Source organism: Haliaeetus leucocephalus, unplaced genomic scaffold (genome assembly GCF_000737465.1).
Source record: "Haliaeetus leucocephalus isolate CR32 unplaced genomic scaffold, Haliaeetus_leucocephalus-4.0 Scaffold151, whole genome shotgun sequence".
NCBI classification, from domain to species: domain Eukaryota; kingdom Metazoa; phylum Chordata; class Aves; order Accipitriformes; family Accipitridae; genus Haliaeetus; species Haliaeetus leucocephalus.
Genome location: NW_010972587.1, coordinates 2,076,040 through 2,096,383, shown reverse-complemented (window position 1 = coordinate 2,096,383; position 20,344 = coordinate 2,076,040). Strand labels below are relative to the sequence as shown.

Genomic DNA, 20,344 nt, shown 5'->3' with positions numbered 1-20,344 from the left:
AGCAGCATTTTTATTTTCCCATTCAATTAAGTCAAGATGAAAGTCAGTGTCAGCAGTTTCACTTTCAACCAAATAAAAAAGTCAGACATTTCCTAAGCCTGAAAAATTGATGCTGATTATGTAATTTTTCACTACAAGACATAAATACGTTGTTTCAGAAGTCCTCTTACAAACATTAATTGCCAAACTTATAAGCAGCAAACACAGAGGAGTTAGTTTTACTTAAAATCATATTACAGAGTTCAGAAAAGTTCCAATTTATATATTAATATCAAGCAAATCAGCATTGTCTTACCTCTTCAGCCATACGCCAACAACTTATTTTCCAAATGCACCTGTATGGATTCCCTTGAACAGGCTCCAGCTCTTTCCCTACATGCAAAGGATAATTAAAAAAAAGGGGGGGGGTGGAGAGGAAGGTGCTATTAAAAAAAGAGAAACCAGTAACAAGGTAAAGCCTATTTTCTGTTATTAACCCAATTTCAATCCCTTTGGAACTCTTCCCAAAGCATTTTGCTGCTTTCGACTGGACCACAAGGTGGCTTTTCCAGGAAGCTTGGTAAATGCACATCTTAAAGTTACAGGATTTTGAAAGCTTAGCTGCTAACTAGCTTTGAAGAAAATAATGTTTTTGACCACAACATATCTATAATGTTTACATTCGGAAAACACAAAATTAAGGAGAAAAGGAATTTTTATATCTTAAGGAATACAAACTTCTAAAAAACGTCACTGCTTCAGTGCTGCTATTCTGCATGCATCTGCATAAGGGTATGCATCATTACATGAAAACCCACATAACAGCAGGCTAGGTAGGTACGCTCAAAACAAGGCTAGGACACTGGTGAAGCATGCAGATAAAAGTAACAGGTATCAGGATTTGAAAAGTAGGAAAGCAATATGCCTTCCAGACCTGGCTATGTACAATGCTTAGACACGTTCTTAAATTCTTTGCTAAATCCTGCATGTCCTGAGCATAAAGAGAAGGAAGGTATTGTGTTATAAATAGGACCATGTGCAAGGAACCTCAGAACCAAGGAGAAAGGTAATTTAACAACTTTCAAATATTTTAAAAAGCACCTCTTTTTCCTGCATTTACATTTGCTGAACTCTAGTCCTACTATACCTTTCTGAAGCTGGATATAGAGTCCAACTTTGGAGCCTGCAAGCAACAAAATGTTTGCTAGGTGGCACAATTCAGATATTGAGAAAATACAGACTGAAATATTATATGGAGGTGGAGAAGATCTGTCTGGAACTCTGAGACATCTATTTCCTAGTGATTATGCTTGATTTTCAGAAAGAAAGTGACTTTAGCATGTTAAGTGGATTCAGTGAATTCATACCTTCAACTAAAATATTCGTTTTTATATGTTTACACGTTCAACAGACATGATAAAACATTTCAGATACAAAAAGGGTTCTTAAGGTAAAAAGAAAGAGCTATTTCTCTTTGCCACAGACAGATATTAAGAGAAAGCCCTCTGCCCTATTTTTACATCTGTCTCAAATGCACTTTGAAGTAGATACCTCCATTTATGTTAGGATCATGGTACAATTTCCATCCTTCCAAAGTTGCAGCTCTCCAGGCCTGACCACATCGTTTGCATAAGCGCTGTGCCTGAAAAATAATGGATTTGCTCAGCAACAGACTTCAAGGTAGGAAAACCACCAGCTTCTCCTTTAAAAATTTGAACTTTATTAAAATAGTTAATTTGTTTAGAGATTCTACTATGCAAAAAATAAGGATAGAGAATCCTAAAGTCAAAACAACTGAAAGATTTCAAAGTGAATAAAATGTCATCACTGTTTTTTTTACACTAAACACAGTTGGTATTTATAGCAATGTGAGAAATATGCTAGTCTCATCTTTGCTAGCTCAAACAGCTGTTACACATCCTTCTGGTAAGTTTAGTTTAAGGTGTCGTCTTGTTGCTTAGATGTATAATCCATCTCTTCACACAGTCATCTACTATTCCAGTTAACTTAGCTTTCCAAACCTCTCATGCACTTCTAAAAATAGCAATCCCACCTTTCCCATAATGGTATTCAATAGTCTATGCACTAGCACAAGCAGGTTTAAGTCAAAGCTATTTTGAATAGCATGGAAAGTAGAACAGAAACTGTACAAAAAAAAGCTTCCCCACAATTCTTCCAATCCTTCACCCCTGGGAAAAAAAAAAAGTCAGCTACAGATTATCTAATTAGTCTCACTGGTACTGTTCCAGGACTGAGAAAACAGTATGAACAGTGAGAGAAATTGCAATACGCAGTCTTCGTTTGTTTAGCCAAATTCTGTTCTTTTCATACTGGAAGGCTGCAGACAGTCAGCCATTTTGGGAATGGTGACAAACAGTAAATTTAAAGAAGATACAAGCAAGTTGTTCTAGCTTACCTGCTGGGTATTACCTATTGTAATAGGTAAATAAACAGAGGTTCGTTCTTAATTCAGAGTAAACTTGGAAGTATTTTAAGTTGCTCTTTCAGTAGTGAATAACCCACTGCATGCTTATCAGACAGCAGGGACATCATAGCAGTGACTGCAGAACAACTGGTGCTGCAAATTTATATTCATATTGCCCTGCAGCAACATGCTCATTTGCCTATACTATCAGAAAATTAATGGACGTGCACCATATTGGAACAGAATACTAGCAAGTAACCATATTCCTAAGTCTAAGGTCTTGGGCACAAGAATCTCAAGTCCCTTTTTTCCTCTCATTACTCAAATGTCATTATACATACATAAAGCCTAGTGTAAGGGAATCGGTTTCCAGCTGAGGCCTTTAGACAACACCACAATACAAGTATTTACATGATTAAATCATGAAAGTCACTTCACAACTGGGAATCGTTGTTTAGAACAGCTTTAGGACCGAAACTGCCTGGATGTTACTCAGCTAAGGATTAATGCAAAGTATACATGTCATATATTCTCCAAGGTGGTGGAACAAGGACACTTAAAGTGGAAGAGTTAATGGGGGATAATAACGTGCTTTCTAGAATACTCAGATAAAGTCTATCAGAGTTTTCACTGCTGAAGAAGACCCTGCCAAACAACAAAGGTAAGAAAACAAAAGGTAGAAAGCAAGCAAGAAAAAATTGTTTTAACTAAGAAAGTAACCACTGTAAATAACCACGTTTCTTCTGATGGTGGTATTAGCCTATGGATCTTGTGCACTGGCCCCCAGTTCTCAGTCCTGGGACACACCTCCAAATGTGTCATTGCAACTGTTTGTACAACAAGGTGATAAAAATAGGCCTGACTCTCTTCCTCAATTCCACTCAGATCATATACCCAAGGGAACATTAGAGGAGTAGAGCAAGTAAAGTTTGCTTAATTTAATGCTATTTCTAAGAAAAGCATACATCAAACCTCTCTGTCTAGTTAAAATTGCAAGTGTGTTCTACTCTAATATATCTAGAAGGAAGCCTGTATGATAATCCATTGATTATTAGAGATGCAGTCAGGAAGTTCTTTGAAACATTCTGTGTGTTTTTCTGGCAGTGTTTAGTATCAAGCCACTACAGTAAAAAAACACTGTCAAGCAACCAAAAAAAGCAAAGATACATCATCTTTTCCATAACATGTATCCTACACCCAAAATTACTTAACTAAATGGAAGATTTTATTAAAATACTAATTTAGCAGTCTATCACTGTCAGTACTGATAATAAATTGAAAATTAAATCACTACAAGCCAAATTTAAACAGACATTTTAGTATACAGCTTTTCATTAGCCTTAACAGTAAGATGTAAATAATTTACACTAGTTAACCAAGAAGATACTATAACTTTCTGCAGCTTACCTCATCTGTCATTCCTGCTCTGATGAGAGTGAAGAGATACTTCAATAACCTCACATCATCTTCTCGGTCCAAATCATCAAGTGGCAGTTTCTGTCTTATAGGAGCATCTGGATCCTGCAAGGGAAAAAGTCACCATCCATCCACACAATGCCTATATGCCTCTTCCGATGATTTCCTGCGCTGTTTTGTAATTTGGAGTCACTTTTTCACATTGGCACAACAATCTGTACAACCCATGTAATATCTAGCATGATACTTCCCCGTCTTTCCTCTCTCATTTCTTTTATTCCTCTTCTGTCACTGTTCCTATCAGAAGGAGCCATTGCAATTTATTTACTCCACCACCTTGTTTTTTGCCCCAAACTTCTCATCTTCCAGCTCTTCTCACCTTCAGACATCCTTTCCCCTTCTGCCTCTCTACCTACCAAACTGTTCCTCCTCCTCCACCTTCTGACTGAGAAGGCTTTTCACAACAGCTGTACTTGCTTCTATTTAATCCAAACAGATTTTCTCAAGTCAGTCAATAAATACCTCAGATCACTGCCCAATTGAATTAATCTTCTACGACTGCTTTGCTGTCACTGAGACAGTTCATTACCTCCTTCTACCAGACAGTCCTTTCCCTCCTTAACTTCTCTTCTATTAGCTTTTACTATAGTAGCTCTCAAGGAATCCCATCAGGACTTGGTTTCATTGTACTAGTTACTGTATAAAGACAGCATGCCCTGACCTGCAAGGGCTTCCAAACAGTTTTATAAGCTTTTCTGGTTAGGAAAATGAGTTTGTTTCAGACATAAAAAGTACTATGTAAACTAAATGGCTTTTTTAGACCACAGACACCTGTGATGGCGGGTAGGGGTATGGAAGTGACTGCTGAAAGAAAACAGAAGTCCACATATCCCAAAAGGAACTCCAGAGGTGCCCTGCCTCACAATTTCTGTACTAATTTTCAGATAGTACTACTGCTTTTGGATAGTACAACTATCTAAAAGCCGGTGGAAGGCTGTGAAAATAGCATATATGCTCTCTCTAACCCATTTTGAAACCAAACCTTATTTTTAAATAACACTTACCAACTCTGTGACCAGAGCTCGAGAACTTCCAATGTACGTACTTAACTGTCGCTGCTTCAGGGTATGTAGTGTGTTCTCCCTGAAAGCAGTGAAATGCTTTTCAGAAAAATGCTTTTTTAGCAAGCATCTTTTAATGAGACACAAATATTGAAAGATATTTTTTGTTACATGGAATATGGTTACAGAAGAGACACGCTTGGTTTATCAATGGACTGTGTTACTGTTGTGAAAATGGAACATTTCACAAGAAGTACAATATTAGAATCAATACATGTATCTTTGATTTCTTTCAAAAGCATCCATAATTTCAATCATTCCTGTATTTAACTATGAATTGATTTCTGCATGAGCAAAACTTCCCACTAGCATTCACTATAAAGTCAGTCTAGGACAGAAATTCAACTTAGGATGAACACATGATTCCAAAAGCCTGTATTCACTGGCCATTAAAATCAGATTTATTCTAGACATCTAGCATGAAAGGTAGTCTTTGGTCTTTTCTGCCATAAAACCCACCACTGATAACAAAGATGACAATAACAGCTTCTGGTGAAGGGTCAGTGACACAAAGTGATGACAAGAACTTAAACAGGCAAAATTAAAGCCAGACAAAGAAGTGACCACCTGAGAAACACGTAATAAAAATAGTTTTATCCAGCATAAATAATAGGCTGATCAGCAGGTGACCATCTCTTATTGTGCCTTATTATGAAAAAACCAAATCTGCATCCAGGTTAAGATTAAATTAAGTTGCTTTGATGGTTTTCCTGCCATCCTCGCCTCCCAAAAGCAGTAACTGACTTTTGAGAAGATACACTTCAGTGGATGGGTACAAAATCTCAATTTTTACATCTAAGAATTTAAAGAAAAAGAAGTGAATGAACTGAACAACTTTTAAAAATCCACTTCTTTTTTAAGAGTGATTCTGTGTCTGTGCATGTGAATCTTACACTCAATGGGAACATGTATACAATCAAAGAAATCTGAACTCACCAATACACAGATTTTGCATAAAACTCAATATTATCGGAAAAGTCCCCAATTTCATCCTTGGCAATGCTCTCTAGCCAATCTACCACCAGCTGGAATAAAATTAAATTGCATTTTTAAAACAAACATGTAACAAATAATATTTTAACTGCCCTCCTCTCATCTCTGGATGTACTCGTTATCTACACGGTAACCAAAGGTGTACACATCCTGAAGACTATTCCATTTTGAAAGTATCCAATATGAAGGTTGTTTAGGCACTTGATCTCTATTTTTCACTAGATGCTGCAGTTACTACAGTGCTATTTAATAGTTTATTAATCACCATCAACAGTAACAGATGAGCCAAATGGGAATAGCTCTCAGCCTTCCACCCTCTCCAAGCTAGCCTGAAAAACATTTCTGATCTTTAGAAACTAAAGAGCATTATTTTTACGCATACAAAGATCAACACACTTTAGTGAATATAAAAAAAAAGTATCAGAAACAGCTTTAAAAAGTGCATAGAGCATTAGTGTTATAAACATATAAGTGTCTACTGATCTATTTTCCATTCTCATCTTAAAAACTTTCCATCATACCTGGCTTTGTCGAACAACTGAATCTTTCTGAAACAAGTTGTCTACGTTCGTTTTTTCACTAGCAGTTAAAACCTATTTAAGAAAAAGCTGATTATTACTTCATGGAAAAGAAAACTTGTCACAAACCCACAAATACCAAATTGGACACATACTAACTCATAAACTTTCTACAAGTTCAGTATGCTACCTCTCCCCTACCCCTTTTTTAAAAATGGATGACACTATATATTTGTTTTATTTGGATGATCTTTTACATCCAGTTACACTAAAAACTGTAAAAATGAGATTCAGAATATAATTCACAGATGTATGACCACAGAAAGATTCTACATAGTAGATCCATTGATTCCACTGACTGCACTCATATTATCCTAAATCCCATTTATTACTGTATACATAAAAAAAGATGACATTTTCCAAGACCATACACACACTTAACATGAACAAGCGAAAAAACCCTCCAAAACCCCCAAAACCTAACCCCAGAACCCTGATCCTTCTATCTGCTATCCTGCATTAATTTAGCTTTCATTAGACTTGCAACAAAAAGAGAACAGAAGATGCATTTTCCTAAAAAACACAGGTAGGAGGAGACTGTTTTTTGGCACAACAGTGTTTAATTTAATAGTGACAACTTAGCAGTGGGAATCCTAGAGGAAGCTATTTTATGACGGAGAAAAAAGCAACTGCGATCATAAATTTTACAAAGGCACAGTCACTTATTGTTTTGCCTTCCTAAGCATATTCTGGCAGCAACAGCTGGAAGCACTATATTGACATAGACAAGAAGACTACAGCTGAAAGAAGAATGCTAAAAAATTTGGATTTCTCTTGAGATAAATTGGAATCAGGATTGCAAAGGCTAGACAGCTTGAGAGCACATGTTCTTCTTTTAGGCAAAGCAAAATTATCTCTGACCTATGGGAACATTACAGCTACTGATGCAACTTTTAAAAAGAAATAAATAGTTATTTCTAGTGGATTTTCCAAGTGTATGTGCAATACTTAAGGAAATAAAACAAAGTATAGTTTATAATATTTTTTACACTAGCATTTTCTTTTCAGAATCGAATATTTAAATTAACTTTTCACAATATATGAAAAAATTTAATATTTGTCTTGATAAAAATCAGTTTCATTTTTTGTTCACATTCCTTCCTTCACCTTTGAATTTTGAGTGGCTGCAATATTGAGATTCTAAAAATAAAATACAAGCACTTAGCTTGTATTTAGCTTATTATATCGCTTAAAAAAACCTCCCAGAAGTCCAAGCTTACTGTGATATCAAATGCAGTTTCATCTTCCAGTGCAGACTGTATTCTATCTCTAGAAAGAAAAGTGCAAAACGTTAATGATTAAAATAAAGCTGAGAAAATTCAGCAGAATGCGTAAGTGAAAGCCCTTAAAAATACCATTACAAAAATGTTCTTTTAAAAAGATACCAGAAGTTGCAAAGGTAATAAGAATAGGCCCGTTTACAACTTTCATTTCTGTAAATAGATAATAAATAGACATATATATCAGCACCTAGTTCAATAGGAACTTAATTGCCTCACTCTGTATTTATAAACTCATTAAAAATATATCCAACAAAGTCAGGTCAGTGTAAAAACATAACATGCATTTCAAAGGAATTACCTATAAAGCGAGGACAACAGTCTCCAAGTTACCATCTCCTGCTTGAGAAGCCACAACACACTGGCAGTTTTTGAAAACTTTTGCTGTCCAGGAGTTGCACGATAAACTATTTTCCCTAGTATATTCACCTGAGATAAATAAATTTATACATAGTTAATATTGTCCATTGTTGTATTTTTTTCCTAAGCCATTACAGCAATCTTTTCATTATCCTGAATGCTTTCAACAACTAAGTTTGATTACCATCTCTCCAAAATAGGTAAATGATACTCCACACCATAAATTCCCTTAATTATTAATAAAAATAATATTAACACAGCCTAGAGGCCATAAACCAAGAGAGCAGCTTTGTTTTGCAATGCACTGTACAAAGGCAGGATAAAAACAGCTTATGTTGATCAATTAAAAAGCACCAGAAGACTGGGAAGGAGAGAAGAAAAAAACTGAAAAAAACTGAAAAAACCAGACCACACAAAAAACAAACCACCAAAATCCCCAACTTTTTTTCCATATACATCAATACCAAACAAAGTCATAAAGTCAGCCCTACTGGTATTTGCGACAGCATTTATGCTTTTATCAGTGTCTGAAAGATACCCTTTCCTTTCTAGCTCTGTTAAATGAGGAAACCCAAACTGTTGGTTACCACATAATTTACAGTATCACCAAAAAGAAATTCTATTATCTTTTCCTTTATTTATTATGAAGAAAATTTGGACAATAAAGTTTTCTCCATCAGTAGCTAGTTCCAGAGCTCCTCCTACTTCTGAGAACAGCCCCAAACTCTTACATTTTAGGAGTACCCAATTTGTCAGGCATCAATATCTTCATCAGTTTTCAAGTGGGAGGTGAGCAACAGATTTGGAGAAAAGAATGATGTGTACCACCACGATGCAAGAGGGGAACATGATCTTCTTTCCCTTCTATCATCTTCCAGAAAATATGAAAAGAGTTGATGGCTGCTAGGAGCCACTGGGCTGATCTCAGGGTACAGTGGAGAGGCAGCATGAGAGCTCAGGGCTGCCCCTCCACCCCCACCTCGAGCCCCCTCAGCAACATCCAAGCCAATCTTTGGAGCAGCATCCTTCACTCTGCTTTTGTATGGTAACATGCAGTCAACTCCCCCCAATTCCACATGGCTTAAAACAACCACTCTATGTTCCATGATGTTGTAGATGGTATCCACATACTCTAACAGGAGGAATGGAAGAGACTTTCTTTTCCATTTAAGCTCAGAAGTTCCACCATCTCACAAAATAATCAAGTTCATATTTATTTTCCTTCTCTTGTCCGCTTCCCACTTGGGAACACAGTTGTGGTACACACGTCATTGAAGATCTCAGCGTTCTCCAACTTAGCCAGCCCCAACAACAAGTTTGCACAAAACAGGACTAGCAACCTTCTACCAAGAATGCGCTTTCTTAACAACAGACAGAGGTATGAAGTCTCTTTAAAAAAATTACCTGCCTACCTATCTCTTCTATGATCAACACTTATTGATAGAAGCATCATAGTTTCTTCCTTTCAAACTGTCAATCCCTGCTGATCCTGAACTGTCGGTCAACAGCCAATCAAATAAAAAAAATATGTCTAAAAGCAGAGACACTTTAAAGCTAATGTTGAGCCCTCTACTGCCAGATTGTTAGTAATGTAGGAGAAAACTCTTAAAGCATCATAATACAATGATTTTATTTATTTATACCCGAGAGAAATAAGAACATTTTAATCCAGCTTATTATCATTAACAAAAAAAAACCCTATACATCTGCTCATGTTTATTGTCACTTGACACTTGTAGTGGAATGGCAGCCAGATGACATTTTTAGTATTCAGCAAGCTACACAATGGGTATTCCTGTGCCAAAGTAGTGTATGAGGAAAGAGAGATGCTATTCAGTGCTAGTGTTCAGTGACTCATAAGACTGCAACCAGCTGGAAGATTTAAAGTGTCTATGTTAAGCGCTATGACTTCTCAGCTTAAAGAAAAACAGCAATACTACTTTGGGAAGGGACTGTAAAATAAAGTGAACAAAACCCCAAGCAAACTACTTACCTGACTGTTACAAATACTTTCATACTCATCCACAAGATCAAAAATGGTAGTTGATGTATGTTTCAAGAAGGAATGCAGAAAATCTGAGTACATGCTCATAGTAGCTAGAACAGATTTAAGAAGAAACAGCCATATTAGTCAGACACAATTTGGTAAAAAAACTGCAACAGACTACAAAAAAAATCCTTCTGATAACAAGGCATATCATCTTTTGTAAATCTAAATGAAGACAATGATGATATGAACTATTTATATCCCATAAAGTCAGAAGAACTTATCAACTAAGATAGTTAAGACACACAGAAGCTACGAGGTAAGTCAAATACTTAAACAACTTTTGCTGTAAACCTGTCATCTGTGAAAGTTTTAACAAAAAATCATTTGCGTATCTCCACAAAACTAATCCAGCTGGCATCTCATGTCACCAGAGCACCCCATTTGTGCCATCAGGTTCCACAGAAGACACAAAGTCTCAAAACTCCCATAACTGGAAGAGATTAACTTTCTGAACTTTTAAAACTAGACTGTTTTTGACAAAGGAATATCAGCAAAATAATACAGAAAAAAAAGAACATATGTATTTATATCCCACTAATAAAAAATGTGGTCAATTATTATGAAAATTTCAGATTGTCTCACCAGCTTCCCCAGGATCATCCTCACGCAATAGTACAGCACTCATAGTGACATCTTCTGTCGTATTGGACATGTCTAGATTTACGAACTTTCCTGTCTGCTGAGGCGAGAGTGCCATTGTCCAGCTAGTTTCATCCAACTAAAAGCAAAACAAGAACATAAGGAAAATAAATAGCAATCACAGACTATTATAAGCCTAGCTCCAAGTTTCTTCCTTCTATATGAATGGTATAAACAGAGCAATCCTAAAAAACTAATAATGAAATAACTGCCTTTAGATAAGGTGCAACTATGCCTTTAACAAACAGCTCTGAAAAGATAAATTTTAATCTGGGAAAAGGAAATTCTCTTTTTTTTTTCCCAGGAAATACTCAGGTAGAAGCTAATCTAATAAGACCGTTTACTTTAAAACACCATGTATCACTTTTCATCTTAAAACAAATAAATCACTCTAAACTTTCATTTCTAGTATGCTAAATGTTTACTTAGTATTTTGTCGTTTGAAGTAAAAAGACAGAATAACATTGACTAGGTCATAAAGCAGCTGTGAAAAGTTAAGCAAAATAGTTAAAATTTGAATCAGAACCATTTACCAGTCTTTCAGCCTTCTTGGTGAACTGCTCAAAACCAGTTAATCAAATGAAGCAATATATGTTTAAAATAATAACAAGTATCAGAATATTAAAGGGGGAAATAATGACATACCTATACTTCGTGGGGGGTATTTCAGGGTAGGTATTTGATAACTTATCTGACATCAGAGCAGCAAAATGGCCAAAAGAGAAGATAGACTGTACATTCACTGCACGGAGAGGACAGCTTCCTGTAGCTGTTTCCATGACAGCAATTGCTTTCTCAGCAGCAATTAATGCTATACAAAGACCTAGAGATGTGCCACTGGCTGATTCTTTTTTCCACTCTTAAAATGGTCCCACCCAAACAAGTACAAACAGGGAACCAGATGACATTGCTGTAGCAGTCGCTTAAGTATATTCAAAACCTGTGGACATATACCTGTTACTCTTCCTTTTATGCCCCAGTTTCTACCACAGTATTCCTCTTGTCTGATCTCTCTCTGCCATTAGAGCCCTCTAGCCAACCAGAACAGAATGCTATAAGCACTCTGACTGCAGAGTAAAAATAACAAGAAACTCAGTTCCAGTAAAATCATTTCGGGTCTCTGTGGGAAATGCAAAAAGGGCTGGTAAGTGTTCTTATCTACCACAAATTTCCACAAGACATAATTTTAAGTCCTTTTTCCATCACCCTCCTGTGAAAGCCTTTGTCTAGTCCCAAGTTTCACCCTGCTAATCTAAACAGGATTCAAGTCAGAGCACTAAATGCTAACCTAAAATGTACTCCACTCACAAAACACTAGTTACAGAATGACAAGAGGCTCTGAATCAGAGGAAAAGTGGCACTGCTAAGAGCTGTATACATGTTGGTCAACTAGGCCCCAGAACCTGATAATTTAAAGAAACAAATGGACTGTAACAAACTATAGAAACAACTAGAAGGGAGAATGAATTAAAATGCACATACAGAAAGACATCTTAACTTGTTTTGAGTTAATTTAAAAATAAACAGAGATAAAATACTTCAGATGTCCCTACTGATAAATTTTCTAATCAGTGTTTTTCCAAAGACATTACAGTAGAAGATAATTATCATCTGAAAAGTGATCAGAAGAGCTTGTTCTTTGAAGTCCAAACTTTAACATCCGAGTGAAGCCTAATACTGGAGAGTGCTAAAATAAGAAAAATTCTGAAGGTTTAACTTGCTGACATAGAACAATTATCTTTGAAGAATTTGTAAACAAGCAAAGTCAGGATTTTTGTAGTTACAAGTTGATGTTATAAGGACTAGCTTAACACATATGGTGTATTTAGCAAGTCCTTAAAATCCCCCATTATTCCTCACCACATCATCTCAAAGAACACCACAGTAATAAATAATACTAGTAGCAAGCAGCAACAGTAGTACTCGCAAGCTTGTACCACCCAGTTTGTCCTTGGTGCAAACACCACTGAAACACTGTAAACTTGTAGTTTCTTATAAGTTTCACAGAAGCAAGAAGAGAAGAAGGTGCTCTAACCATCTTACCATTGACAGATTGCCAAAAAGTCCAGGAGTTGGTAGAATCAGAGGAGATTTCCCTCCTGTTCCTAGGATGGCAGACACATCTGATGGCTTCATGGAGCTTCGAGTTAGTGCAGTAGCTGAAAGAGACCGTGCCTTTTCTGAAAAGAAAAAGTATTTAAGGCCACTATGCTCTATCAAGGAGGTCCAAAAGAAATCTTATAATGGAGATTGAAGTATTTATGAAATCCTGCTCCGTCACACAAGAAACAGACAAACCAACCTGATGGAGAAATAACTTGCTCCTGTCCATCTTCATTTTCCTTCCACCAGAAGGCTTGTACCAAAGCCACAAATGGCAATTATAAAAGAAAAAGAAGTCTTAGGCCCAACAACACTTAGAAATAAGGTTAATTATCAATAATGGAACTTAATAATCTACATATCTAGTTACGCTGGAGTTATACAAACACCCTGTTAACCAAGTCTGGAGCATACTCAAGCCCTAGTTTTTCAAGTAGGGCATGTATAAACACAAAGACAAAGCCCATCTACTGTCATTTCAGTTCCTCCTCAAGTCCAGCAGCATTCCAGATAGAAGTCTGAAGCCAGGTTGAACGTGAGTGTACATATGCACCAAACATGCGACGCACCTTCAGTTACTAGAGTTCACTGGTAAATACACACCATTAACATAGATAGCAATAAATCTCAAGTCACTCTTCCTTGGAAATTGGTCTCCAAACCCTTAAAGCAAAAGGCAACCACAAGTCTGCTCCACCAAGCACTACATCTGCTCCAGATAATCCTGCACATGAGTGCAACGGCTGGTGTTCCCAGGAATATCTGACCCATGTTAAAAATGGAGACACTGCTATGCAAGATGATAAATGCCACAGCCTATGACAACAGGGAGCTCCACCACAACAGACCTTCATACAGTCCAAAGACCACAAAATTTGCATCGAGACGGTAGCTGCTTTGGTCCCCTTATCAATCACAAACAGCCTGGGAAGCCACCTAAAAACATTGACAGTGACAGCCAAATCAGGAGCTGTGTCAACAGTGGTAAAGAGGGAATGACACACAGTCCCAACATTTTGTTAGAAAATTTGGAGAGAGAAGTGCTTGTACAACCCTCAACAGCAGTTCTTGATAACAAGACAGCGTCAGTCAGCATTGAGATCATTAATGTTTCCTTTTGCACTGCTGGAATCAGAGGCATCAAAGATGCCCACAACAGCATATACAACCACAAAATAAAGAGCATGTCCAGGGTTTCTATCAGATCATCCAGTTTGGAAGCAGAAAATCAAATGCCTGTGGCACTTTTTTTTTTTTTCCAGTGCCTGAGGTAAAAAGAACTTTCTTGGAATTTCCCTGGTCCTGAAGGTCGCCAAGAGTATATCTCATCAGATCTCCGACACCCTCAAATTATAAGGGGGCAAGGTCATTGCAAACAGGTACAGGGACCTTAGAAGGCTTTGTATCAATAGGTAGATTTAGTTTTCCATGCATCAGTTTCACACAGATCGAGAAAGCTGAAGAATCAAAGGTTTTGTTCCCAATGAACTTTCCCTAAACTCTTGAGACATGAAAGTCAGGCATACTGAAAATCAAAGAGATAAATCAATTTTCAACCTGTTGAACTAGAATTATGGCTACTAGCATTAACAGTCTGACTCTGAAGTTGCAGATCAAAGCATTTAAATTGTTAATGGATAATCCTTCTCTCCTCCATGGTACCAGAAAGTAACTGCTGTAACCCCCCCTACCCATATGACACAATGGACTCAAGGGTTAAGAATTCACAGGGTGGCAGAAAAGAACTATGTTGAATAATCCTCACATACAGTTTCTAATACTCCCAAAGCCACAATTAGGAGCAACTGACATCAAAGGAAGCAAAACCCCTTGTCCTTGGGAGAGGAGATAATGGATGCACTTCATAAGAACACTTTAAATGTCCCACTGTAGGAATGGGAATGTACAACAGGAACAGAAACAGGAGTGAAAATGCCGATGCTTTGTTTGTTGCAGAATCTTCAGACAGTTTGAAAGAGAAGTAGCTCTAGTGTATGTTGCTGATGACACTTGTGACTCTCAGAAAATCTGTACAATGCAGTGCCAGAGGTAAAACAGATGAAAGCCAGGATGCCAAGGAGAAATGCAGTTGTAACGAAGAAGCGCAGAAGTCTTCGGATTAAATAGTGCAGGAACAGCAAATAGCAAACCTTCTGGAAGGACTCTCTGTCCACTCAAAGTGCTGTTTGAAGAAAGTTTATCACAGATCATAGGCACACACATGAACAACCATCAGCCGTTTAGGGAAGTTTGCAGAGAGAATCATTATTCAGAAACCAGACAGTCTCCTTCTGAAGTCTGTTAAAAAACAGATGGCAGGTTTACAGAGTATATGCTGTCTAGTAACATCTCCTGATGTTACATCTCTGTGCTGACCGGCCATACAAATGAACAGAACTGCTCAACATTAAACCTTCTTGATCAGAGTATTTTCCATCTGTGATCTCTACTTTCACCTGACATCAACTCCCTATATGGTTTGGGGGTAGCTGCTGCAAAAACAAACTGTACACTACCTCTTATGAAATTCTGTACTGTTGAGCTTTCTGAAAATAGACAAAACAGAAACTTCATACCAACAAAATCATGGCAAGCTGACAGATCAAAACACTAACTGAAATAAAGATCTTCGCTGAAGACAGACAATGGTCAAGATGGTATACACATGCTCTAATTTGAAGATAAAAGTGGGAAAAGAGTTACTTGATTTTGAAGTACCCTCTGACCATCACAGTATGACATACAATGCTCCTCTCTTTAAAAGAACTAACACATCACCCATCTCCAAGCAGTCCTGAAAGGAGGATGTGGAGCAGCAGAAGGTGCAACCATGCTCTTGGAGCTTGATGGAAAACACACAGGCTAGATGATGACAAAAAAATAGGAACCCCTTATATAAATGTCTGAATGATGACAAAATAAAGACTACAGGAAGAGACTGTGACAAGGAAAAGGGAGGTAAGCCCTGGTGATGACATGGAAATGTAAGGAATAGGCATGTTTCTTTATTTCACCCACAGCTAGTGAGGAAGGCTCTAAAGGATTACAGACCTTTTCACGGTATGTTTAGTGTCAAGTCAACACTAAGAACAACTTGCACTTTCACTGCGAGAGCTGCCAATGCTGACACACAAATAGCTTGTGCTCCAGAAGAAGGCTGATGCTAACAGCATTTGTCTTTACTGCTGGCCACCCAAGAAGAAGCCACTAGATATTACACTAAATGAGAACAAGCACGGGCTACACAGAACTTGCCAGGAACCCCGAGAAACCATGAAGAATCAGTCTGTCTGGAACTATCTTTGCACCAGTGCCAGTTTGGGAATAACCCTCAACACACTCCTAATATGTGTCAGCTGATGCAGAACACAGAGTTTGAGACTGGGAGGTTTCAGGGCAACCTGACCCTAGCCAACATGTGTGGTTCCACAGCCTTTCTGTGAGGTGTGCCATCTAATTTCTTCTCCTGCTAGTGGAGAGGGAAATCATTTGCCAATAAACACACATGGTAGAAAGGTCAGCAACAGAACTAAACTGCCACAAAAACAAGGATGGAAAAATACTTGAAGAGACACCACACGCTATCTCAAAGAATTAAAAGCTACTGCAAAACCAAAAGAAGGTTGTGAAAAAGAAGGAAACACAACAAACTAGATTGCTGACTAGTAAGAATCAGTTTCAACATGGTACTTGAGAGAAACTGAAATGATACTGGACATACTCTTGTGCCAAACAAAGAAAATGAAGCTCAAACACCCTCTAAAAATGGAAAGGCAAAAATCCATTGGCATTCAGCCATAGCATAAATATGTAACATATGAACATATATATTGACTGCTACTAGGTGTTTTCTTCCCTATTTATAAACACGTTTAACTTCAGAATCAACAAGTAGTTGAGGTTGGAAGGAACCTCTGGAGATCAACTGCTCCAAGCCCCCTACCCAAAGCAGTGTCAACTAGAAAAGGTTGTTCAGGACCTTGTCCAGTCAGCTTTCATTATCTCCAAGGACTGAGACTCCACAGACCGTCTGGGCAACCAGCTCTAGCGTTCAATCACCCTTACAGTAAAAAAGTGTTTTCTTATGTTTAAACAGAATTCCCTGTATATCCTGTTGTGCCTATTGCCTCTTGTCTTTTCACTGGACGCCACCAAGAGCCTGGTTGTCTTCTTACTCCCTCCCATCAGGTATTTATGCACGTTGACAAGACCCTCCCCTGCCTCCCCAAGCCTTCTCTTTCCCAGGCTAAACAATCCCAGCTCTTCTCAACTTTGTGGCCCTTCACTGGACCCACTACAGTACATCCATGTCTTTCAATGTTATGAAGTGTTGAAGTCCAAGCATATTATTCCTTTAAATAAATATTAAAGAAAGAAAATAGTCTTACCTGGCTGGCGAAGCAATGAACTAGGAGTTCGGGAAATCAGCTGTCCTCTGGGTGTCATGTTTCCAATAGTGTCATCCAGGGATGTAAGAACTGATTAACAAACAAGTTAAGAAACATTCTCCTAAACACGCTTTCAGCTCTATTCAAAACAATTGTGAATACTTGGAAAGGAAAAATAATTTGCTGTAGCTCAACTATTACGAAGATTATACATCTTGTCTTTCAGATTAAAGCAGAAAGTCCCGTTCATGAGCCTGAGTTAGATCACAAAACATTTCACCAGAAGCTTAAAAGCTGGTGGGCTAAAAAAAGAGACACTGCAAGGTAAAGTTCAGAAGCCTGAGCGCAGCAGGTCTGGGACTCCTCACTTCTCATAACTGCTCAGATCAAAGAGAGTACTTTTGCCCCACGAGGAACTGCTTTATGCTGCATAAACCATAACAAGAAAATCTGAGACTAAATGTATTTAAAAAACCAGTTCTCTCAGTTTCAGGATGCTGATGACTTTAGGCTGTTGCTCTGCTTTGCCTTTTCCTGTCAGCAACTAGGTTCGCTGCTCCAGGTATGGCTTACTAAGAAGTAGTTGTGTAAAAGTTTCAGTATCCTATGTTGTATCAGTGTCCAAGAACGTCATGATTCTTAGGGACAATCTCACTAATTTTATTCTGCTTGCAAAAACCAGAAGGACGAGGAAGTGTACTGGATTCCTTTGCTGTCATAACCAGCAAACTACCATTATATTAACTGTCAAATTACATGGTATTTTTTTCTTATTGTAAATAAGTGGGGGAAAAAATTCTGTGGAAATATAAATCTATGTCTGTGCGCTCCTCTTGCTATTACTGGGGATGGGAGGTTAAGATATACTGAATAATCACGATATTCTGATAACACAATACATGCAGAAGAGCATAAAACCACAAAATTAAGATATAATGAAGAAAACTTTATTTTGTCAAAAAACTCAGAGATGTCAGCTATGGCTCTCATAGTTCTCTGGGCTGACGTCAACCTGAGTTCGTAAGCCCATGAAAAACTGTAAAACACCATGCTACACAAACGTGACAGCACAAGTTCAGGAGATAGGCAGTGCAACACCCCTGCAATCATATTTAACCCACAATCGAAATAATCCATCTAAATATAGTCAAGAACTGATTATGCAAGCATTTCAACAATCTCTTACTTTCCCTGAAGTCTATTGAATAATCTGTTCTCAGCCACCACTACAACAGCTTTGATGTGGTTTGAGACTACAATGTGGGGAAAAGAAAGGGACAGAGAAAATTCCACTCAGAGGAAATACTGGTCTGTGTAAAGGCAAAGAATTGCATCTTTTGGCTCACACCTAAGTTCTTCTGTAAAGGCCAAGTAATGTACTATGTTGCTGAAAATGCAGTATTTTTCTAAATGAAACTCATCCAGATTTCCTAGTCACACTTTCAGTCAGTCATTAATATCCTTCCCCACCAGTTTTTAGATACTGCAATCAGTTTTGTTTTTGAATTTTTCTCCATCTTAATACATGAAAATACCACACAGAAAAGAAAAAAAAACTACAAAAAGGGAAAATGAGACAGTTCAATAGCAAAATTTTGACCGCAGAATACCTCACAAATAACAATTTCACATTACATTCATACATTCTTCACTTTAAATGGGTAAGAATCAGAGAGTAACTTGCTGTATACTTAAAAACTATTCTCAACATGCTCAAAATCAAAGCACTGGTAAAAATACACACACCTTGTGAAAGTAGTGAGCAATGATTAAAGAGAAGATTAAAAGTCTTTACAGAAAAAGGATACTAGAAACTCTTTTCTGAGAGCTTTGCTTCCATCCAGGTCTGGCCATCTCTACATCACGGGGGGATAACACGTCTCCAAAATCATTTCTAGAGAACAACACCATAGACACAAAGTAAGCAAGTGAACCCAAGCAGAACATACAACAAGGGTTTTTTTGTTGCTTCAAGTAACTCCACAACTGGGAAGCTTAGACAAAGCATAAGGCACCTCTAATTCTCGTATGGATACCCAGTTTCCTCTACAGAACGTCCAGTATTGCTCATCAGCTCAGGAAAATGGGTTTGTCTGAAAACCCACACTTCGTTCCTCCTCCTAGTAAGAGATGCAACCGCACAAAATGCAACTTCGAATTGAAAAAATAAATTGAAAGAATGACAGGATGTCACCGTTTGAGTTTTTTTTCTTCGGATACACAAAACCACCACAGATCGAGGAAGTTCACGTGTCTTGCAGAAGGGCTAAAAACCGGGTACCAATCACTAAAACTCGAGTGAGAAGCCGCCGGTGGACTGCGAGGGCCGCAGCCGTGACTGCCTACCCAGGCCTGCCTGCAGAGCACCCTGCCAAGGGCCGGCTCAACGATTCCCGCCTAATTAACAGCTTCAGTTTAATGTATCGACACATTCCAGAAGAAATCAAGCAGGTTCGAAGCTCCCGGGTGACAAAAAAGCCTTCGATACCCCTCAGAAAGTCTTCCAGCCCGCACCGTCAGCGCACCGCTCCTCCGCGGCCGCTACAGCGGGATGTGTCAGATCACAGCACACCCGCGGGTGCGGGGCCCGCACCCCCCCGGCACCGTGTGTCGTGTCGTTCCCGTCCCCCCTCCCTCCCTCTCCCGCCGTCTCCCACCTCTCCATAGCGGCCTCCGGCCCGGCCCGGCACAGCCCGGCCTCAAGCGTTCCCGCCTCCGCCAGCGCCGGCCCGCGGCCCGGAAGGAGAAAGGCGAACTTCCGCCCGCGCAAGGCGTGGGGCGCCGCGCATGCGCCGTTGCGGGAGAGCGGGGAAGGCGGGACGGGCTGAGACGAGCGGGGTCATGGTGGCTGTGAGGGGGCAAGGGCCTGCCCCGTCCTCCCCCTCCGGCCGGGCGGGAGCTGCCAGCCGCCAGAGGCTGCTCTCCTCCGTCAGTCCACGGGAGCCCGCATTAAGCGACAAAGCTTAAAAAAAAACAAACAAAAAAAAAAACCAAAACCAAAAAACCACAAAC

At 38.6% G+C, this 20,344-nt stretch overlaps 1 protein-coding gene across 3 annotated transcripts in view; it reads right to left on the bottom strand.

Moving 5' to 3' along the window:
* NUP107 (nucleoporin 107kDa) overlaps window positions 1-20,054 on the bottom strand; it is a 31,277-nt gene extending 11,223 nt beyond the window's left edge. Inside the window, exons 1-14 of one of the 3 annotated variants that reach the window (XM_010561749.1) lie at window positions 19,990-20,054; window positions 19,141-19,226; window positions 17,333-17,422; window positions 12,885-13,021; window positions 10,785-10,920; window positions 10,146-10,249; window positions 8,094-8,221; window positions 7,733-7,781; window positions 6,456-6,527; window positions 5,878-5,966; window positions 4,885-4,963; window positions 3,812-3,925; window positions 1,531-1,621; window positions 296-372 (exon numbers count right to left, since the gene is read on the bottom strand). In XM_010561749.1, the coding sequence (XP_010560051.1) occupies window positions 296-372; window positions 1,531-1,621; window positions 3,812-3,925; window positions 4,885-4,963; window positions 5,878-5,966; window positions 6,456-6,527; window positions 7,733-7,781; window positions 8,094-8,221; window positions 10,146-10,249; window positions 10,785-10,920; window positions 12,885-13,021; window positions 17,333-17,422; window positions 19,141-19,226; window positions 19,990-19,997 (1,260 nt within the window). In that variant the 5' untranslated portion in view covers window positions 19,998-20,054. Of the gene's footprint in view, window positions 1-295; window positions 373-1,530; window positions 1,622-3,811; window positions 3,926-4,884; window positions 4,964-5,877; window positions 5,967-6,455; window positions 6,528-7,732; window positions 7,782-8,093; window positions 8,222-10,145; window positions 10,250-10,784; window positions 10,921-12,884; window positions 13,022-17,332; window positions 17,423-19,078; window positions 19,109-19,140; window positions 19,227-19,989 lie in introns of those variants that run through there. The other 2 variants (XM_010561750.1, XM_010561751.1) reach the window with 2 other exon arrangements.
* Between the last annotated feature and the right edge of the window lie 290 nt (window positions 20,055-20,344).